The sequence below is a fragment of the Podarcis muralis genome, chromosome 2 (assembly GCF_964188315.1).
Source record: "Podarcis muralis chromosome 2, rPodMur119.hap1.1, whole genome shotgun sequence".
NCBI classification, from domain to species: Eukaryota; Metazoa; Chordata; class Lepidosauria; order Squamata; family Lacertidae; genus Podarcis; species Podarcis muralis.
The window spans coordinates 58,818,875-58,837,702 of record NC_135656.1 but is presented as its reverse complement, the minus strand read 5'-3'; the positions used below and the strand labels follow the sequence as shown (position 1 = coordinate 58,837,702).

General features: G+C 42.6%; 1 protein-coding gene across 1 annotated transcript in view; it reads right to left on the bottom strand.

Moving 5' to 3' along the window:
* Window positions 1-18,828, bottom strand: part of TGFBI (transforming growth factor beta induced) — a 39,673-nt gene that overhangs the window by 8,368 nt on the left and 12,477 nt on the right. Inside the window, exons 3-12 of the mRNA XM_028718094.2 lie at window positions 14,363-14,427; window positions 11,562-11,719; window positions 9,657-9,821; window positions 8,989-9,135; window positions 8,698-8,839; window positions 6,564-6,776; window positions 5,472-5,609; window positions 3,756-3,892; window positions 3,027-3,163; window positions 641-771 (exon numbers count right to left, since the gene is read on the bottom strand). Of these exons, the coding sequence (XP_028573927.2) occupies window positions 641-771; window positions 3,027-3,163; window positions 3,756-3,892; window positions 5,472-5,609; window positions 6,564-6,776; window positions 8,698-8,839; window positions 8,989-9,135; window positions 9,657-9,821; window positions 11,562-11,719; window positions 14,363-14,427 (1,433 nt within the window). The remainder of the gene's footprint in view (window positions 1-640; window positions 772-3,026; window positions 3,164-3,755; window positions 3,893-5,471; window positions 5,610-6,563; window positions 6,777-8,697; window positions 8,840-8,988; window positions 9,136-9,656; window positions 9,822-11,561; window positions 11,720-14,362; window positions 14,428-18,828) is intronic.

Sequence of the window (18,828 nt, the reverse complement as noted above, 5' to 3'; positions counted from 1 at the left end):
AATGACTGAGGCATAAGGGATGTCTGGACTGTCTATGTCTTTTCCCCACACACAGACAACTGCACACATGACAGAGAGACTGGCAGGTAGACTATCATTGCCTCTCTCTCACAGAGTCATTCTTTCACACATACATAATCATACACACAGAGAGAACAGAGACCAGCTCTTTCTCTTTCTCTCTCACACAACTGAACTTGCAATCACACATGCTAGCATATAGAAAAACAGGACATCCCCCCCCCCCCTGCCCTCATAACAGCAGTCTGATGAGCAGGGGAGGGAAGTTCAGCACAGTGGGTGGCAACTCTGCAAAATATTTCTTTTCATTGTGATAAATTGTTGGGATCTAGTGCACCCACCCACCCACCCAAAGTTTGAAGGGCCTGAACTGTCTCACCATGGGTGTAGACAGTAAGTCACTGTCACCTCATGGACAAATCATTCCTCGTGACATCAGTGAAAACCAGAGCCACCACTTTTGTAACCTATTGTCTCCAACCCATGGGCAAGCAAACAAAAGAGAAGCTGAATATGAGACTAATAGCACAGAATGCTGGAAAGCTCACTTATCCAAGGAAATCAGTGTAAATAATCTCAATATCTCACACCACAGCCAACCAGATCTATGGACATTTACCCATAAGTTTGTTCAGCGCCCCTTGTGGCATGGCTCGGAAGGCTTCGTTTGTTGGTGCGAACACTGTGAAGGACCTTGGCCTGTTCAGCGTTTCTGTGAGGCCTGCAGACTGGATGGCAGCCACTAGAGTGCTGTCGGAAACACACAGAGAAAATATGCATTTAACGCTTAAGCATTTTCAAAGAGCAGTTTAAAATGTCACGGCTGAAATAACAAAGAGGTCCAGCATAGAGCTCCATATATGTCCCAACGTGTACATAGAACTCCCGAGCTAGTGGGCTTCTCGGTTCCTTTCGCCAGAAGGAATTGCTGTGTTTAGGGAACCCTGATGTGCCTGCAATATATTATTGGGGAGGAGCAAGGAGCTCTTAAACAAAGACTTCCCAAAGGGAACTGGCTGGACACTGGTGGAAACAGGATGCTATAGACCTTTGTGTTGGCAGGTCACATGTCCCATTAGAGCGGCAGTGCAGGGTGAGGCGCTCAGGCCCAGGAGCCAAAGATGGCTTTCCAGGCGCTTCTCTTTGGCCCTGCCACAGGCCACACCCTCCTGAGTTCTTTTCTTTGGCTGGAATATGTTCTTGAACTCTGATAATACTTCTTGCTTGCCTGGAAGGAGGACAGAGGAATGTGTGCGATTTGCTGAAACCTCTGACTTTTGCATTTCTGGAATATAAACTACTGTACCAAGGTGAGCATCGCACCATCGCTCTTCCCACTTTTGCATCTGGCTACTTTGCAAAAGGGACGCGGGTGGCACTGTGGGTTAAACCACAGAGCCTAGGACTTGCTGATCAGAAGGTGAGTGGTTCGAATCCCCGCGACGGGGTGAGCTCCCGTTGCTCGGTCCCTACTCCTGCCAACCTAGCAGTTTGAAAGCACGTCAAAGTGCAAGTAGATAAATAGGTACCGCTCCAGCGGGAAAGTAAATGGCGTTTCCGTGTGCTGCTCTAGTTCGCCAGAAGCGGCTTAGTCATGCTGGCTACATGACCCGGAAGCTGTACACTGGCTCCCTCAGCCTATAGAGTAAGATGAGCGCCACAAAAGCTTGACTGGGTGCTATTTGCATTCAGGTGACGCAGTTCAATCAGCTTAGAAACCTTGACCACTGCTGTCTTTAATCGTGAGCACTTTATCTGCAAAAGGGAATTAATACTGCCCTACTGGCCTGCTGCATTTATTATTAAAGAGGAAAAGATAAAGTGCAAACACTTAACACGGAAAGAATTATAATGAAGTTAGGATCTAATTAAATTGCAGCATTGGTCTGTGTTGAATTACTTGTGGGCAATCCTAACCCTGGCTGGGTAGCACTGAGCCTTAAAGGAGAGGCGGAACCAGGGTAGATGCAGCAAATGGGCTTGAACTGGAGTTCCTGCCACAATCTGCAGCTCACTAAAGCTGCTTAGGATCTAGTAGATCCTTGGTCCCACCAGGTCTGTCCCTCCTTGCCTCCATTCTCTGTAATCATTTAGAACAAAAATGATAAAAATGTATTTTGATTAAATATTCAAATAAAAGTTAGGTCTACAATGCCATTGAGAAAAGCTTTCAAGCAAGAGCCTCAAATTCATTTTAAATGCTTTGCCAATGTATGAATTAGGCTTGAACTGGAGAGACACTAGTAGAATTTCCCAGTAACAGACAGATAACTACACAACTATGTGTACCCATCAGGACTTTTTATTCATTTATTTTTTAAAAAACATAATAAAATCCAGAGGAGGTACAACAGGTGCCTTCTGTTTTAACCTTTAAACACCAGCCAGAAACTTTTCTATGTTGCCACATGTATGCTGGCCATTAATAAAATATCCTTTTGCAATTGTTGATTTCCAGTTTTAAATGTTTACATGGTTTTTATTGTATGGTTTTCAGTTTAATTGTGGTAATGAATAGTGACATAAGTATTTTTATAAATAAAAATAATTTAAAAATCGTGTCCTTAATATTATAATAATGGTGTCAATTTATTTATTTGTGAGTCAAAATCCATGCTGTTAAACACGATATCTCAGTGGCATAGCACCTGCTTTGTATGCATCAATCCCCAATATCGCTAGGCAGGTCCAGGAAAGACTCCTGTCTGAAAAACCAGAGAACTTCTGCCAGTCAGTGTATATACAATACAATACAATACAATATACAGCGTATATACAATATTGACCTAGATCGACTAATGGTCTGGATCTGTATAGGACAGTTTCCTATGTCTCTCTTCCATACTTTTTTTATATAAAAAAAGGTTTAAATCAGATAATTGATTTTAAAATTCAAAATGTGATTAAATATGCAGAAGTATAATCAGCCTCAAGTTCTCACTAAAGCAAAACCACTTCTCCCACGTCACTGTTCTCAAGCTAACAATACAAACTAAAAATGTCACCTGAAACGATCATCCGCTTTGAGCACATCCATAACGGTGCCAAGAGGGGGAGTCACCAACTTTTCCATACTGAACAAGGTTCCAAATCTTCCTCTTTTGTCGTGGGCAGCAATGCAGGCATTTTCGATGCAGAGAGTCTACAGGATGGATTGGGTTTTAATTAAAAGCATCGCAGAAGTTTAAAATGATTTAAGTTTCCACACTAGAGATCCTGCACATCTTGGTCTGTGGCATGAGGCCGAGAAGTACTTGAACACCAACTGACTAGTAAATCGGACATTCCCACAAGGCTAACAGTCTCTCGACTGCATGCTGATCAAGTGATTTAAAAGGCAGAGCATTCACACAAATCAGCTCAGTGTAACACTAGAGTGGAATCAATTCAGTTTTGTGTGAAAAGAACTTTCCAATGCAGAAAACGAAGGAACCAGCTTGTTCATCTATACAGAAACACCAGGCCTTGTTCTACTGTGAAACCCACTGAATAATCTTAGGTCAAACACAGGATTGCTGCGAGGACAGAAATGAAATAACCCCAGTTAAACTGCTATGTATGAGTACCTGGAGAAAGGATTTTATTTGAACTGATTGTTACTACTACTACTACTACTACTACTACTACTACTACTACTATTTCCCTACCCTTCCTCCCAAAGGAACCCAGAGCAACAAACCCTGTTTTAAAAGGAAAAACTCAAACTGGGAGGAGTAATTAAATGGCAAACATACATTGCGGTACACAAATACTCTCAGCTGCTTGCCACTCAGAGTTTCTAGTTTCTGTCCATGGAAAAGGTATTTAGAGGAAAGCTGCTCTTTAATAATGTGATCCCGGAGCACGTTCCTGCCTGGTGTAGGAGTCTGATCTGCAGAACAAAAGAAAGCCAAAAGTCATAGTTTTATAACAAGGCATCTAAAGCATGCCGTTGTGTAGAATTTTGTTGCAAAATGCAAGTTTCAAAGTGAGTCCCCTACGCGACCCCTCCCCCACCGCAAAGAAAGGGCCGGCAACTGCTTTCTTTTAAAATGTAGTCAGTGTCTGCAAAAACAAAATTTGCATCTGCAACCCACGTGGCTACACAGAAAACTTGATGAGGGAACAATTGTGATTCACACCAGTGCCATCCTTGTGCACCACTCTGATAGTTCCTGAAACTAAAAATAATAAAAGTGCTTATTATTATAAAAGAGAAAATGCTGCTCGAGTCAACACTTTCAATATTTCAGAGCAGCATGCACAGTTTCCTTTGTAGCTCATGGTTCCACAGTGTGAGGACCAAGCACACTCCATTGCCTCTTTCTCCCTCCATGTTAGTGCCAATGTATTTCAATTCCAAAGAGATAGCCATTTAGCTTCTGTAACAAAAGCAACACAGAATTCTGCGGCACTTCAAAGACTTAATGTTATTGAAGCATAAACTTTTGCATCACATTGTCATAAAGTTCTAGCAATTGTTGATCAAGCTCATTTTTTTAATCGCCTTGGGCGAGAGGTAGCCTGAGGTCCACACGACAGCCTCAGAGTTCTTGAGAGGAAAAACAGGATCTAAAGGTAACATCTAAGTAGAGAGTTACTGTCAGAGCAACTGGTACCACTGTGTAAATCGGTAGTGAGGAACCTGTGTCCTTCCATACATTGCTGGACTCCCATCAGCCCCAGCGAGCATAACAAATGGTCAGAGATGACAGGAGATGTAATCCAATGAAACTGGGAGAGCCTTGGTTTCCCCACCTCTGCTGAACACCGCCCATTCATTCCCCAAAGCCAAAACACACAATGAGCTCCTGTGACAAGAACTGGGTGTTATGTTGACAAGACAAAAGGCAGGATTCCCATCCCCCATATTTATCATTTCAGAGTGGTTTCACACACACTGTAAGGTTCATCCAATCAAAACCAGGTACACCTATACTATGCATGAATTAATAGGTGACCCTTAGAAACAATGTGAATTATTCCACTGATATAAATACATTCAGATGAATGTGGATTCTTTTGATCAGGCAGAATTGTGAGTTCCCCAGAAACTAGTCAGCGCAAATGAAGATGATCTTTGGGGAAGCAGCATGCCTTTACAGTGCCAATATCACACTGTAACCCGGGCTGGCTGGTCCCGTGTTTGATGGGCATATCCTGCATGCATTAAAGCGACTGCATTTTACATTACCTTTTACAGCATTAGAACCAGAATAACACCAAAAAAAGAGAAAAAGATGTGACCTTAATTTGCAACCTTACAAGCTCAAATTGACTTTCAACAATAAAATGAAGCTTTAGGGACAGCTCATGTATGCAGAGGGGATTATAATCTCTCCTCGTTTCCAGTCATGGCTGTCACACACAACCAGCAGTGCCCACCAGAGTATAGATTCTGTCCTGAGTTGATTGACGCTTCTGGTTCTGCCACTAAGCAGATTAGAGTGCAGATGAGTGCCAGAGCTTACCTGTGAAGAAAGAATTGATGGGGGCAAGAACTGTCAGCCGCTCATTTCCAGTGAGATGCGAACTGAGGCCAGCTCGTCTAAAAAGGTCCATAGCCTTTGAAACGTCGGAATCCTGACCGAGCTCCAACAAAGTTTTAGCTGCAATTTAAAAAGAAAAGGTGTTAACATGAGTCTCAACATTATTATTTATTACAGAAGGGGTAACTGATGAATGACCAGAGCAGGGGTCAGCAAACTTTTTCAGCAGGGGGCCGGTCCACTGTCCCTCAGACCTTGTGGGGGGCCAGACTATATTTTGAAGAAAAAAATGAATGAATTCCTATGCCCCACAAATAACCCAGAGATGCATTTTAAATAAAAGCATACGTTCTACTCATGTAAAAACACGCTGATTGGGCCGGATCAGGCCCCCGGGCCTTTGTTTGCCTACCCATGGACCAGAGCTTTAAATTAAATTAAAATATGCAACAAAAATATGTGTATTCTATGCCAGATTCATTATGTGTTTTTTAAAAATGAGACTTTATGGTTCATTTTACATCTCCATTTCAACGCTCATGCTGTGCTTCCTCTATCAAAAAAACAAACCCAGAAAGATTCGGCATTTTGATTCTTAATTTTGTTGACATTAAGCTTATTTTTAATATTTTTCTCTCTGTGAAATACATTCATATATAACCTCATTTTAGAAGTGGGAAAGCTACACTATGGGAGACAAGTGACTCAGATGGAACATCAGCTGAACTGACATGGAATTAGGCCAGTCACAACTGGGCCAGGTTGTTGTAGTGCATTCTCCATATATTCGAATAAAAGAATACAATTGATGGCAATGAGCAGGGATGCTTCTGGGCAAGTTGGCTGGTGTCTCATCTGCACTTTGCTCTGCAGTGTGCTCAGCCATGCTATAAGGAAAGAAATAACCTACAAAAATGGGCAGGATGTCCAACCCCGAACACAAAGGACCTGGAGCTGAGGCCCTGAGGGTCATCCCTAAACAGCAGCCCTGGCGGTTAAGCTGCACTGTTCACACTGGCAAGCTCACCAAGCACATCTTGTCTGAGACAAAATCATAATGAGAAAAAGGTTTACCAGAGTCTGGGATGAGTAATTCGTTGACAAAGTGTATCACGCCATTGGTCGCGATGACATCCTTGTTAGCAATGATGGGCCTTCCATTAAGAGTCAGTTCGTCGCCATTGCAGCCTACGTCCAGCATGTTCCCCTGCAGTGTTTCCATTGATAAACCAGCAATAATGGCTTCTGCACACATGGCTGTTTTCAAGATGTGGTTGCTCAGCAGGTCTACGTCGGAACAAAATATACCAAGCAGATTTGAAAAGAGGGAAAATCTCTTTAAAATTTTTAAAAAGGAAAGATATAGTGGTTTGAAAATTGCTACCAGTGTGTCGTAGTCTATGGAATGAAAATTAAACCAAACAACAAGGTATCACGTTTAATCTGATCATGCCCCCCACAAAAGAACAAAATGCATGTTGTATGTACATATACACACTAATTGCAAGAAGCTGGAGACAAGGGAAGCAAATAGTACAGCTTTGAAGCCAATTAGCATCATTGTAATGTCCAAAATTAGCCAGAGAATTTGTACTCTTGAGATATGTACAAAGTTTCCCTGATGGTTTCCAAAAACATTTCCACTTTGCCAAGAAATGAGTTTGGGACACTCATCTGCAAAAGCAGATGCACACTTTTTAATGGAGGTATGGTTTTGATTTTTAAATTGTGTAATGGTTTTTCAAAATTAGTTCATTGTGACTTTTGCTGCTTTATGCTGAATATAAAACTGTTTGATTTCATTGTGTGAGATGCCCAGAGAATTGTTATGGGGCGGCTAGAGTGATTTAATAAATAAATTTCCAAAATTTTCTTTCCCCCACCACATTTGATCAAGACCTGCCAGTGTTGATCATTGTTCTCCATTTCAAGGCGCAAAGACCTGGTTTATTTGTGCTTTAGTTTCCTGCTTAGGAGGCGAGTGGGTAGCCTTGAGTCTGGTTTGGCGTTTTTAAAAGCAGCTTGCTATTGCTACGTAGAACCAGGCTAATGCTCATCTAGCACATCGCTCAAAGTGCTGACCAACGTGCTATTGCTCATCTAGTTCCCCATGGAAAGTGCTGATGAGCTTGTTATTCCTTATCTAATTCTCCATTCATCTGAGCTCCCTGTCTGCGTTCTGGCTTCTGACTCAGTACAAATACAGCTTCTTCTTTTTTCCATGGCTGTCTCTCTACATTTCTGCCTTAAAACCAGAGGGTGGAGAAAGAGCAGAGAAAGGCCAGAGCACTGGGCTATGGGGATTGAAACTGGCCTTAGAGGACCTTTCTGTCAGCTGTCCTTAAAAGCCGAGTGGTGGTGCTCACTTGACCTCCTGAGTCGCTGCTGCTTACTGGGAAGGAGAGGGGGAGATGGTGGGGAGGTTGGCACAGTGCAAGCGCACCAGCAGAGCCTATCTGGTGCTCCTGCTGGTACACATGCACCAATTGGACTTCACCACCTTGTCCCTCCCCTTCTCCTTCCCAGTAAGCAGCAGCAATGCAGCTGTCGAGGTCACCACAATGTCCATCTGCTACTAACTTTAAGGAGAGAAATCAGAGAGAGAAAAGATTTGAGGTCAGCGGTATGTCACTTCGAACCATTACAGAAATATAAGTTTCTCCCCACCCCATACCCCTGAAAAATTAACATTTAACCTTGCCTTTCAAGATATGGCAATGTTATAAAATCATCAGTGAATTACGCACCAAGAAAAAGTATATCAAAGTTCCAGAAATACATCTGACCCAGATTCATTACTAACATTAGACCACATATACTAGCTGGAGACTTCTGGCAAAACACATAGTCTAAGACGTTCCCCTACCTCCAGTCCCCTTCTACTCAGGATTTTTCTAAAAAATAATTTTATAAAATTTATCCAGTGGACCCTCGGGTAACGTAACCTTTGGGTTGCGAACGCGGCAAACCCTGAAGTGTATACTTCCGGGTTTCGCCGCACACACATGTGCAGAAACGCTCTATAGCACCGCTCACATGCACAGAAGCAGCAGCTCTAGATGTGGACTTTTGGGGGTATGTACGGATCCCCGTAACGAATTAAGTTTGTATCCAGAGGTTCCACTGTATACCACTTGACTGTAGAAAAAAAGTCAAAGTGGTTTACAAATTATATCTATGTACAATAGAGATTTTCACAGCTGTTTACCTTTCAGAGCTTCTGGGTCTCCTAGGATCCTGGTTAGGGTTTCTGGTGGGATCTTCTTAAAAGCTTCATTGGTTGGAGCCAGCAATGTAAACTGGCCTTCACTTTCCAAAAGACTGTCGAGACCAGCAGCTGCCACAGCAGTCTTTGAATAAATACAAAAGAAACGGAATTAGGCATGTTAGAAAGGAAGGAATCCAGTAGGGATACAAGTTAATAGGTTTTCAAGAAAGTGATTTCGCCCCAAATGGGCCTCAAAGGAAATATTGGGATATATATTTGAAATGGACTTACTCTTAGGGTTTCAAGATTCTCTTCAAGCTCAACAACTTGAAGGATGCTGTTTGTTGTTGTGGAAATGACTTTGTCTATCAGGTGGACCACTCCGTTGGTGGCGTGATGGTCAGCCTCCAGCAACCTAGCACAGTTCACTGTCACAATCTGGGGAACACAGGGACCAGACAAATAAAAAACTAAAGCGAATATATGATTAACATATTATATTATGTCAGTGTGATAATATGTCAATAGCTGGTTTAAAGAATTCCACGTATCATTTTCTCTATCATTAAGTCTATGTGTACTTAAGAGGGACAGGGAGAATTCTAAAGGTTGTCTGTGTGCATCTGTGAGAGCCACCTTGAAGGATCCTAGTGGTTTGAAAGTAAGCTTCATCCTTTTAATAAGTCAATAAATAAATTACTCATTTATTCATATTTTGAAAAGTGTCCACTGATTTCCCGGACATGAGGCCAAAATGGTGGCTGGCCCCAAGCCTTCGGTTACATCACCCACCCCTTATATTGGGGAAAGCCAGTTCATATTAATACATCTGGCAGAACAATTAAGTTGGCCATCTAAAATAGAAGCAAAATAATATCCTGAGCTCTTTAAATAATATTTGGTACATATCAATTGCCCTTGTAGTTTCAGTTTTCCTTGCCGTTTTACCAAATACTCACTCCATTTGGATAATGATGGATCTGTACATCAATATTCTGGTACATTGAAGGGAGAGTTGTTCCATGTTTCAGATCATCCGTAAGAACTCGTTTATTCACCATATGGTAGCGAAGAGCATTTAATAGCTCAATGTTAACATTGCTCACCAAAGAATCCAACATTTCCTGAGAAAAAGCAAATGAGACCAAATACTCAGTTCCACTGAGCTTATTCTCACAAAGCCATAGATGTCAATGCTTGACTAATAGTACCTGACTATTTCTACCTGCTTCTACCTCGCAAGAAGGAAGGAAATATGCTTGGACTGCAACTGCCCCCACCCCCCTACTGTGAGGGCTAACAACTCTGTCAGTGGAACAACATACAATTGCTGGGAAGATTCCTTGACTGCAGCTTCTTGTGTACAGCTCCCCAGGTGAAAGGGGAATGCACCCTCAAGCTAGCAGTTGTGTTACTTGCACTACACAGCTCCCATCCAATGAACTGAGCCCACTGTGAATAAAATTATACAATGCCTTTTCTCAACCTTGGGTCCCCAAATGCTGTTAACTACAATTCTCAACATCCTTGACCACTGGGGTCCTGCTAGCTAGGGATGATAGGAGCTGTATTCCAGCAACATCTGGGGGCCCAAGGTTGAGAAAGGTTGTTCTAGATCTTGCTTTCAGCTACTGGCAGCCTTTTGTATTTTCTGCTTTAAGGGAAGTAATTTCATCTAATCATCCCTCTTATGAATAGCTATGGGAGGCACAGGAAAAGAAACAGGATAAAAGATAAGCAGGAGTGCTCTTGGAAGTTGCAAGGGTTAAAGAACACAGAATGGGAGCTTGAGCAACTAAGATTAGAAAGCTGCTCCACTGGTGGGACAGTGTTGCGGGCAGGCCCTCCTGCACACAGCGGGGGCAGAGCCAAGCTCCCGGGTCATTGGGGAGTCTCTAGCCGCGTCCCAGCCCTAGCCAGCCAATCTGGCTGGTGGGGTGGGTGGGTGGGCGTGACTTGGCTAATTTAAGCAGCCGTCCGGCCAGGGATCTTCCTGTTTTCACCTACCTCATAGCAATCACCACAACTTTTGTAAGGTTTGGCGGTTAGGCAAAACCTGATTTGGGGGAGGGAAGGTGTGGCCATCACCTGCCCCTCCATTTTTAAGGGTGTTCCGTTAAAAGGATCCAGGGGTGTGGATCTTGTCTGAAGCCCGAGTAGGGGCTAGGGCCATGCCATGACCCCATTGGGGACCCTGGGGGAGTTCTTAGTTGATGTACATCAACAGGACTCCCCCTATTGGTGGTTGACCCTTACTGGATTACCTGCATGGCGGGCAGGAGTCAGATATAGTCGGTTTAATTCCAGTGTCTAAGCCAATACCACTCACATTCTGTAACCAATAAAGCTGTGGCCTTTATCTGCCCATTAACCCAAAATACTGTGTCCAGGTGTTCTTATTCAACATAAGGGGGAGGCCTTGGGGTCTTGACATGCAACTAGGAGCCCCACTGGATTTGGCCAAAGGCCCATCCCATGTGGAGCAACATCCTGCTTTCACAGTGTCCAACCGGATGCCTATGAGAAACAGGACCTGAGCTTCGGAAGTGTGATCCCAATAGTTCCTTTATTTAAATAATTCGTATATTGCCTTTCATTTCAAAGAAATATCACGGTGGTTTACGGAACAACAAAACAACATATTAGAAAGGGTAACAATGAAATAATATATAACAATATTTAAATGTGAATATACGTATAATGATGTTTAATTATGGTGTCTGAATATTCTTATTCCTTCATTTAAAATAATGATTCCAATCTTCTTACTGTGTCCTACCCACTTTGTGGATAGACCACCTCTATTTTTCATGATTTCCTCAACACATTCAAGTTTTGGAAGCTGAAGTGGCACTTATTCTTACGGCAGGCAAGGATGCCCAGGCTTCATTGGTTGGGGCAAAGATTGTGTAGCTTCCAGGGCCTGTGATTTCAGCACTCAGGTTAGAGCTGGCAGAGTAGAGCTGTGTGGTTGAGGCCCCAACAGTTCCAAGTGTTTCGTACAGGTTCGAAAGAGGCAAAGCTGTTTAAAAATAATAATACAGATGACATTTCACTTTGACAAGGCAATAGCATAATCATAACATTTACTAAAGGTAAAGGTACCCCTGCCCGTACGGGCCAGTCTTGCCAGACTCTAGGGTTGTACGCTCATCTCACTCTGTAGGCCGGGAGCCAGCGCTGTCCGCAGATACTTCCGGGTCACGTGGCCAGCGTAACAAGCTGCATCTGGCGAGCCAGCGCAGCACACGGAACACCGTTTACCTTCCCGCTGATAAGCGGTCCCTATTTATCTACTTGCACCCGGGGTTGCTTTCGAACTGCTAGGTTGGCAGGCACTGGGACCTAGCAACGGGAGCGCACCCCACCGCGGGGATTCGAACCGCCGACCTGATAATCGGCAAGTCCTAGGCGCTGAGGTTTTACCCACAGCGCCACCCGCGTCCCTAACATTTACTACTTCACCATAAAAATGCATATTACATGGAAATGCTTGTAAGAATTGCCCAATGACCCATTTTTTAAAACTGAAAAAGCTGCTTCGCGAGTGGAGAAATAGCAGGGGGAAAGCGAACGTCACCCTTTCTCCACCTACTATCTTCCTATGTGAAATTGCTCTCCTAAGCACCCTTTGTAACCAATGCGTTTTCAAGGGCATGTTCACATCTGCCCTAGAAAATGCATGTTTGAAACAATTTGGTGGCAGGGAAGTCACTAGGAGGGACAATTTGCAGCCGGCAGTCTATGTGTGGATAAAGGGTTAAGCACCCTTATCCTCTCCTGCTGTTTCTCAGCTGCAAGTCACACCCTCCTTGGCAAAAAAGAAAAAAGGGCTGTCCTGTTACCGTTACATGTAGTCATACCTCAGGTTAAATATGCTTCAGGTTGAGCATTTTCAGGTTACGCTCCACGGCGACCCGGAAGTAACAGAACGCGTTACTTTTGGGTTTCACGGCTCACGCATGAGCAAACGCTCAAAATGATGTCACGCACATGCGCGGAAGCAGCGAATCATGACCCGCAGACGCGGGCTGCGTTCGCTTCAGGATGTGAACGGGGCTCTGGAACGGATCCCGTTCACATCCAGAGGTACCACTGTACTAGAAAGTAATGTGCAGCATGTTTCAGACATGACAGAAGGCATGGGAGCTGGAGGAGGCAACTGAGATAACAATAGATATGTTTGTGCAGAATACAGTGAACTTAGCAACTGCCTTGCTGCATCAAACCACGGCTCCACCTGGTCCAGCATTTTATTCCTAATAAAGGATAAAGCTGGGCTCTCTGTGGGCAGTGACAAGGAAACATATTGGCAGCAATGACAGACTTACTCGCAGCCAGGTTATCGAGAAAAGAAAAGGGAGGTGAAGTTCAAACCTCATACTCCCTGCCCCGTATAACTGAGGCTATCCTCTAACATTGCTTAACTTTTAATGCTAATTTACTAGCAACTTGGTGCATAGGACATTGTTTATTAACAGCTACTGCTGAAGGCAGACAAACTGGGCTCTACCCACCCTGAGGGTGTTTTGGGATGGGAAGGAAGATGCAGAGCATGAAAATCCTAGCTACTACATATTTCACATGGCTGTTTATTTGTATATATTTTTAATTTTTATATATGGATGTTTTATGATGGCCTATACTTGTATAAAGATTCAGCGAAGTAAGTAAGATACTGTGTCTAATTTGATATTGCTGCTTAATATGTATCCATGATGTCTGTTCTATATTAGGTACCATGATATTGCTTCTTATTATGAACTGTATTTATTTGGCTGTTTTTAATTTTTTATATTGTAAGGATATTATGTACTGACATATACTGTGCATTATGTTTTATGTTATAAATGAAGGGAGGTATATAATTTTCAAAAAAAAATTAATAGTGGTCAACCAGCTGCTTCTTGCAAGCCCACAAGCAGGGGCAGAATGCAACACCCCACCCCTCTTGCTTTCCCCAAGTAACGCATGTTCAGAGGCACGATACCCTTGATTTCAGGTAGTCATCATGCCACCCTACATTCCAGATAGCCATCATGAGTAATAGTCACTAATAAATGGGGAATAATGGATCTTGGAACTCTAGGGGGGAGGGAAAGAAATATGTGCAGAATTGCCAAGACTGCTTGTCTATGGAAGGAATAGGTTGCATGCAGACATCAACAGCAACCCCAGTGGTGACAGGAATGATGGGGACAAGGAAGGTTTGGGTTGAATATTAGGAACTTGCCTGCACCATGCTCATTTTAAGATGTTGGCAAGATATAATTTGGGCCCAGAAGAGTAGCAGCTCACCACATATTCATTAATCAGTGAACTACATCTAGAGTGATATCCAATATTAGTTGTCCCATTTATATCAACAGTCCTAAGTAACTTAAGTGCCTTAATTTCAATGGGTCTCGTCTGCATATGACTAACACTGAATTTGCCTTGTTGGTTACTGACTGCATTCTGTACTCCCAAAATGTAATGAGTAAAGCAGCCTGGGGATTAAATGACCTGCTGCTACTCCCATCATAATTTCTGGAAACTATACTAGGCGTCTCCTCCTCACTGAAAGCTACCTGTGAGGCTCACTGGCTGAATCAATGTATGCACTGACGCTCCCACACCATCCCAAATTTGCACAAGGTATTAGTTTGTACTTCAATTGATTTACCAGCTGGACAGCCTTTTTCCCCTGGAACTTCTTCATATCCTGGACAACATTCGTAGGTAATCATTCTGCAGTGAGAAAGAAATGCAGCATAGTCAAAGCAATGGCTAGCCGTCATGCCAGTTTCAGTTGGTTGCATGGCACAGAGCTCCAAAAGACCATACCACAGCATACTATAGATGGAAGATCACACTATCTGCATGAATGGTGAGCTGTTTGTCACAAGCATATCAGGTGATGAATCCACCAATGAATATTTGCTGAAGCATTTAAGTTGACTGTTTTTCAGCCTTTTATGCTGTGTTTCATTCGCTCTGCTTTGATAGTTTCTTTACTGATTTATGGGTGTGGTTGTTTGTAATTTAAGGTAAATCATGCTTAAATGATGCAGTGTGTGTGTGTGTGTGTGTGTGTGTGTGTGTGTAGAAAATTAGAAGTAGAACGCTGGGTTGTAATCCTCCCTGACATGCTAGTTGTTCACATGAAGGCTATTTGGAGCATGGGGCGGCAATCAGACACACAACCTTAAGTAGCACGGTTTAATCAGGCGGTACTGTGACTTTTGTGACTTTTTAAATTGTAGCACAGGTACCCCCATTCTATGCATTTGACTACCGTTCATATATAGACTTTATATTGTGGTCCAAATGCTTGCCTGCAATTATAGGGATGGCTCATACAAGCCAAGTTTCCCAGCTGGAGATGTAATCATGCTCACACCTATCTGAACTGGAATTACCTTTCTACTTGCAATTCTCATCATGACAACACCCAAAATGGGACACCACAATCACAGCAACAACCTATGAGGTATGCATGTATTTTCCATTCATACACCACTTCCTCACCATGAAAACAGGCAAACACAATCCTTTCCCCCCATAAAATTTTATTAAGGCTTTTCATAATATAATACAATTTTAAAAATCTAAACAAAAACAGAAAGAGAAAAGAAAGTACAGAGTCATCACTTTAAGGTAGATCTTGATCCTTGTCTCACACAAAGAGGTGGACCCTCCCAGCTCTCATCTGGGAGCTTCCCATTCTTCCCCCTGTTTCCCACCCTGGAAGATCTTCACTTTCCTACCTCTCACACAGGGTCCTTCGCCAACCATCCATCACCTTCATGGGTGTATAAACACAGAAACTGAGACAATCTATATACACATAAGGTTCATTGCGGTCCATAGACCCAAAATAAACAGTACAGCGATGGTATATATCAGCAGTTATTAAGCTGTAGGGGTAACCTTACCGGCCAACAGAGGAACTTTAGCCCTCCAAGAGAAAATTTGCTACGGCCAGTGTAATAGTATCAGTCTTATCCTCATGGATAAGTGCATTGCAGTAGTCCAAGAGGAAGATAACCTTATGGCAGGGATATCTCTGGACTACAACTCCCATCATCCCTGACTATTGGTCATGCTGACTGGTGCTGATGGGGATTGTAGTTTAACAACATATGGAGGGCCACAGGTGCCTCACCTCTGCCTTGGAGCTTCCAGCAATCCACTACTTCTTCTTAAATCTTAAGTGTGTTAAGCTGCAGTTCTGTACTTGCTTACCTGTGACTACGTTCTACTGAACTCAGTGTTGCTTACTTCTAAGAATCAATGTATGGGGTTGTGGCTTTCAATTACTGTACTTTGTTACTTTGTTTAGCTGTGGTGTACAGAGCCTCTTGAACAAGCAGAGTGTTTGGTAACAGTCTTTTGTGTCCACTTTAAAAGGAATGAAGTTGCAAGTGCTGTGTTTTGTTAGCCGATTAAGATATTTTGGGAACCACTGGCCTTGTACACCACATTTAATCATTGTTTGGATAACATTGTAATTCCATTATGTTTATTATCTTAACGAAGCAACCTAGTGTTTTCTCTCATGGGCCCACCAGTTCTGGAATAATACTTCTCTCCTTGAGACACACTTTTTGCTTTCTTGGATCAAATTAGAGCTCTCAGCCTTAAACATTAGGAATTAATTATTCCCTTGATGTAGATGGCCTCATTTATCCTCCGTACTTATTTGGATGGGCACAGGGGACACATCAATTATGTTGTGAGCAGAAAGATAAGTAAAGCAGCAAATGCTCTTCTGCGATATAAACCAAGCAGCTAAGCCAATTAGTTGTGTTCAGAGGCTTTAGAGAAAAAACAGAAGCTGGTCAATTGCACACACTAATGAACTGTCTGATAGATTTAATAGCTCTTGGCTTGCTCTTTCTCTGCTCTTGAATGCTATTAAATGAAGTCACCATAGTAGACCACACTTTAATTAAGCTACAATTTATGTACCAACTTTTTTTTTTCACTTTACAAAAAATGCTTCCTACATTAATGCAATTTTTTAAAAAGGCAGCTACAGACCATGCTTTAATATTCATAAGGAAAGCAGGTTCATGATTTCCCCAGGGTTGTATTATTTCTAGCTTTACAACATTTAGAAGAGACTGGACAATTTAATTCCAGTGACAAAAATGCAAAGAATAATAGTGTGTTGACTGCTGACCTGAGTTGTAAAATTGGTTGATAGGAAGTATACCAAGAAAATACACACACACACCTCTCTATATATATATATTCTGGGGAGGGAGGTCAAGGGTGAAACTATTTCATATGTCATAAAAATGAACAGGGGAAACACTATTGAATGAAACAAAGTTCTTCAAGGTAATTAAGATTTAGCATGGGGCAAATACCTGTACATGAGTTATAGAAGCAAATAAATTATGTGTCATAGTTTCCAAGCAAAATTACACCAAAAAATCCAGACTGATTGTCTAGACATTATATATTCCATGTGGGAAACGGCTAAATTGCTTTCTTTGACTTCTAGAGATCTCAACACCCCACTGGTACAACTTTTCAATCTCATCTACCCTACTTTCTCTTTAGGAAAAAAAAAAACCACACACACATACTTTGTATTCCTTAATTGTTCTTTTTGGACACAAAAGAGCCAATTGTATATTCTCTCAAAGTCTAGACAGCAATTTGGTTCAAAACTGGAATAAACACAAAGGAATGATTAAAGGCAAGTCCACCCAAAGTTTAACCTAAAGAATTCTCGAGAACTGACGTCGTTTCCCAAAGGCTTATTTATAGAGAGATGGGAGGTTAATGAAGTGCGGCTAATAGGCCAGGAACCTAATGTACACAAAACTCAGGAGGGCAGTCTGAACGTGGACGGATCTGCTTGGGAAGACCCTGCAGAGGGTAGGGGAAGCGGTGGAAGTGACCTCAGCTTCAAAGCAACTGGCAAGAGGCCTGAAAGAACTAAGAGCAACAATTTATAAGCCGCTACAGTTATGTCACATATCTTTTGAATCTGGTACATAAAGTTAAGGTGTACATATTTGTTTGAGTAATGCTGTGTCTGTGAATGTGTGCTCCATATCCCGATCCACCTCTGTGCTGGCAAGCAGATTATCATCATGCTATGAGAGCAGGTCCAGATGGTAGTGAGTTTGGGGTGGTCTGGGTACACTGGTGGGAGTGCCTGCAGCACCCCAACCTTGCTGACACCCTGCTCCACCGCAATATGCCATAAACAGACGCCTGTGTTGCAATGTAGACAAGCTGGAAAAAATAACACAACACGATGGCCAATAACAATGGCACTAAACACTATTTATAGACTAATACAAATGAATAGAAATGGCAACCAAAGTCTTTAAATCTTCACCAGTCGGGGTAGAATCATACAAAAGTTTGATATATATATAATCTGTCACCAAATATTGCCGGAACAGAGTTTCTGGATAACCAATCTGTTTCATTCAATGCTTCATCAGCCAATCTTGATCAATTCTTCATCAGCCAGACTTGTAAGAATTAATAATTTCTGTTCCGGCGATATTTGGTGACAGATGATATATATATATATCAAACTTTTGTATGATTCTACCGCAACTGGTGAAGAAGATTTAGAGACTTTGGTTGCCATTTCTGTTCATTTGCATTCGTCTATAAATAGTGTTTAGTGCCATTGTTATTGGCCATCGTGTTGTGTTATTTTGTTCAACCACTGCAATATGCAGCAGTGATACTGCTGCCAAGAGTTCTGGGGATGCCTCTCCCCCCAGTTGCTCCTGGCTGACAAGCATTTCATTGTTGATTTAATGCAGGAGACTTCCTTTTGGGTTGATCCTGTAGCCTGTCCCACCTCATTCCCTCTCTCTGCAGCTGCTCACACCCCTTCACTTCTTGCTGCTTCCAGCCCATCTCTTAAAGGAGCTTCTCCCTGAGCCAATGGTCAAGCCAGTGTGTGCAGCAAAATATACGGTACTTCCAGCCTCCAAACCCTTATCTGCAAACAGAGCAGCCTGTGACCATACAGATGTTGGTTATGTCTGCTGCAGCAGATCATCACAGCCAAGGCAAGCACTTAGATCAGCTGTTCAGACATTCCCAGTTCAAGTTGTGGTGAGTTTGGGCTCCAATCAGCCTTTCTTGTAGATTATATTGTGCTCT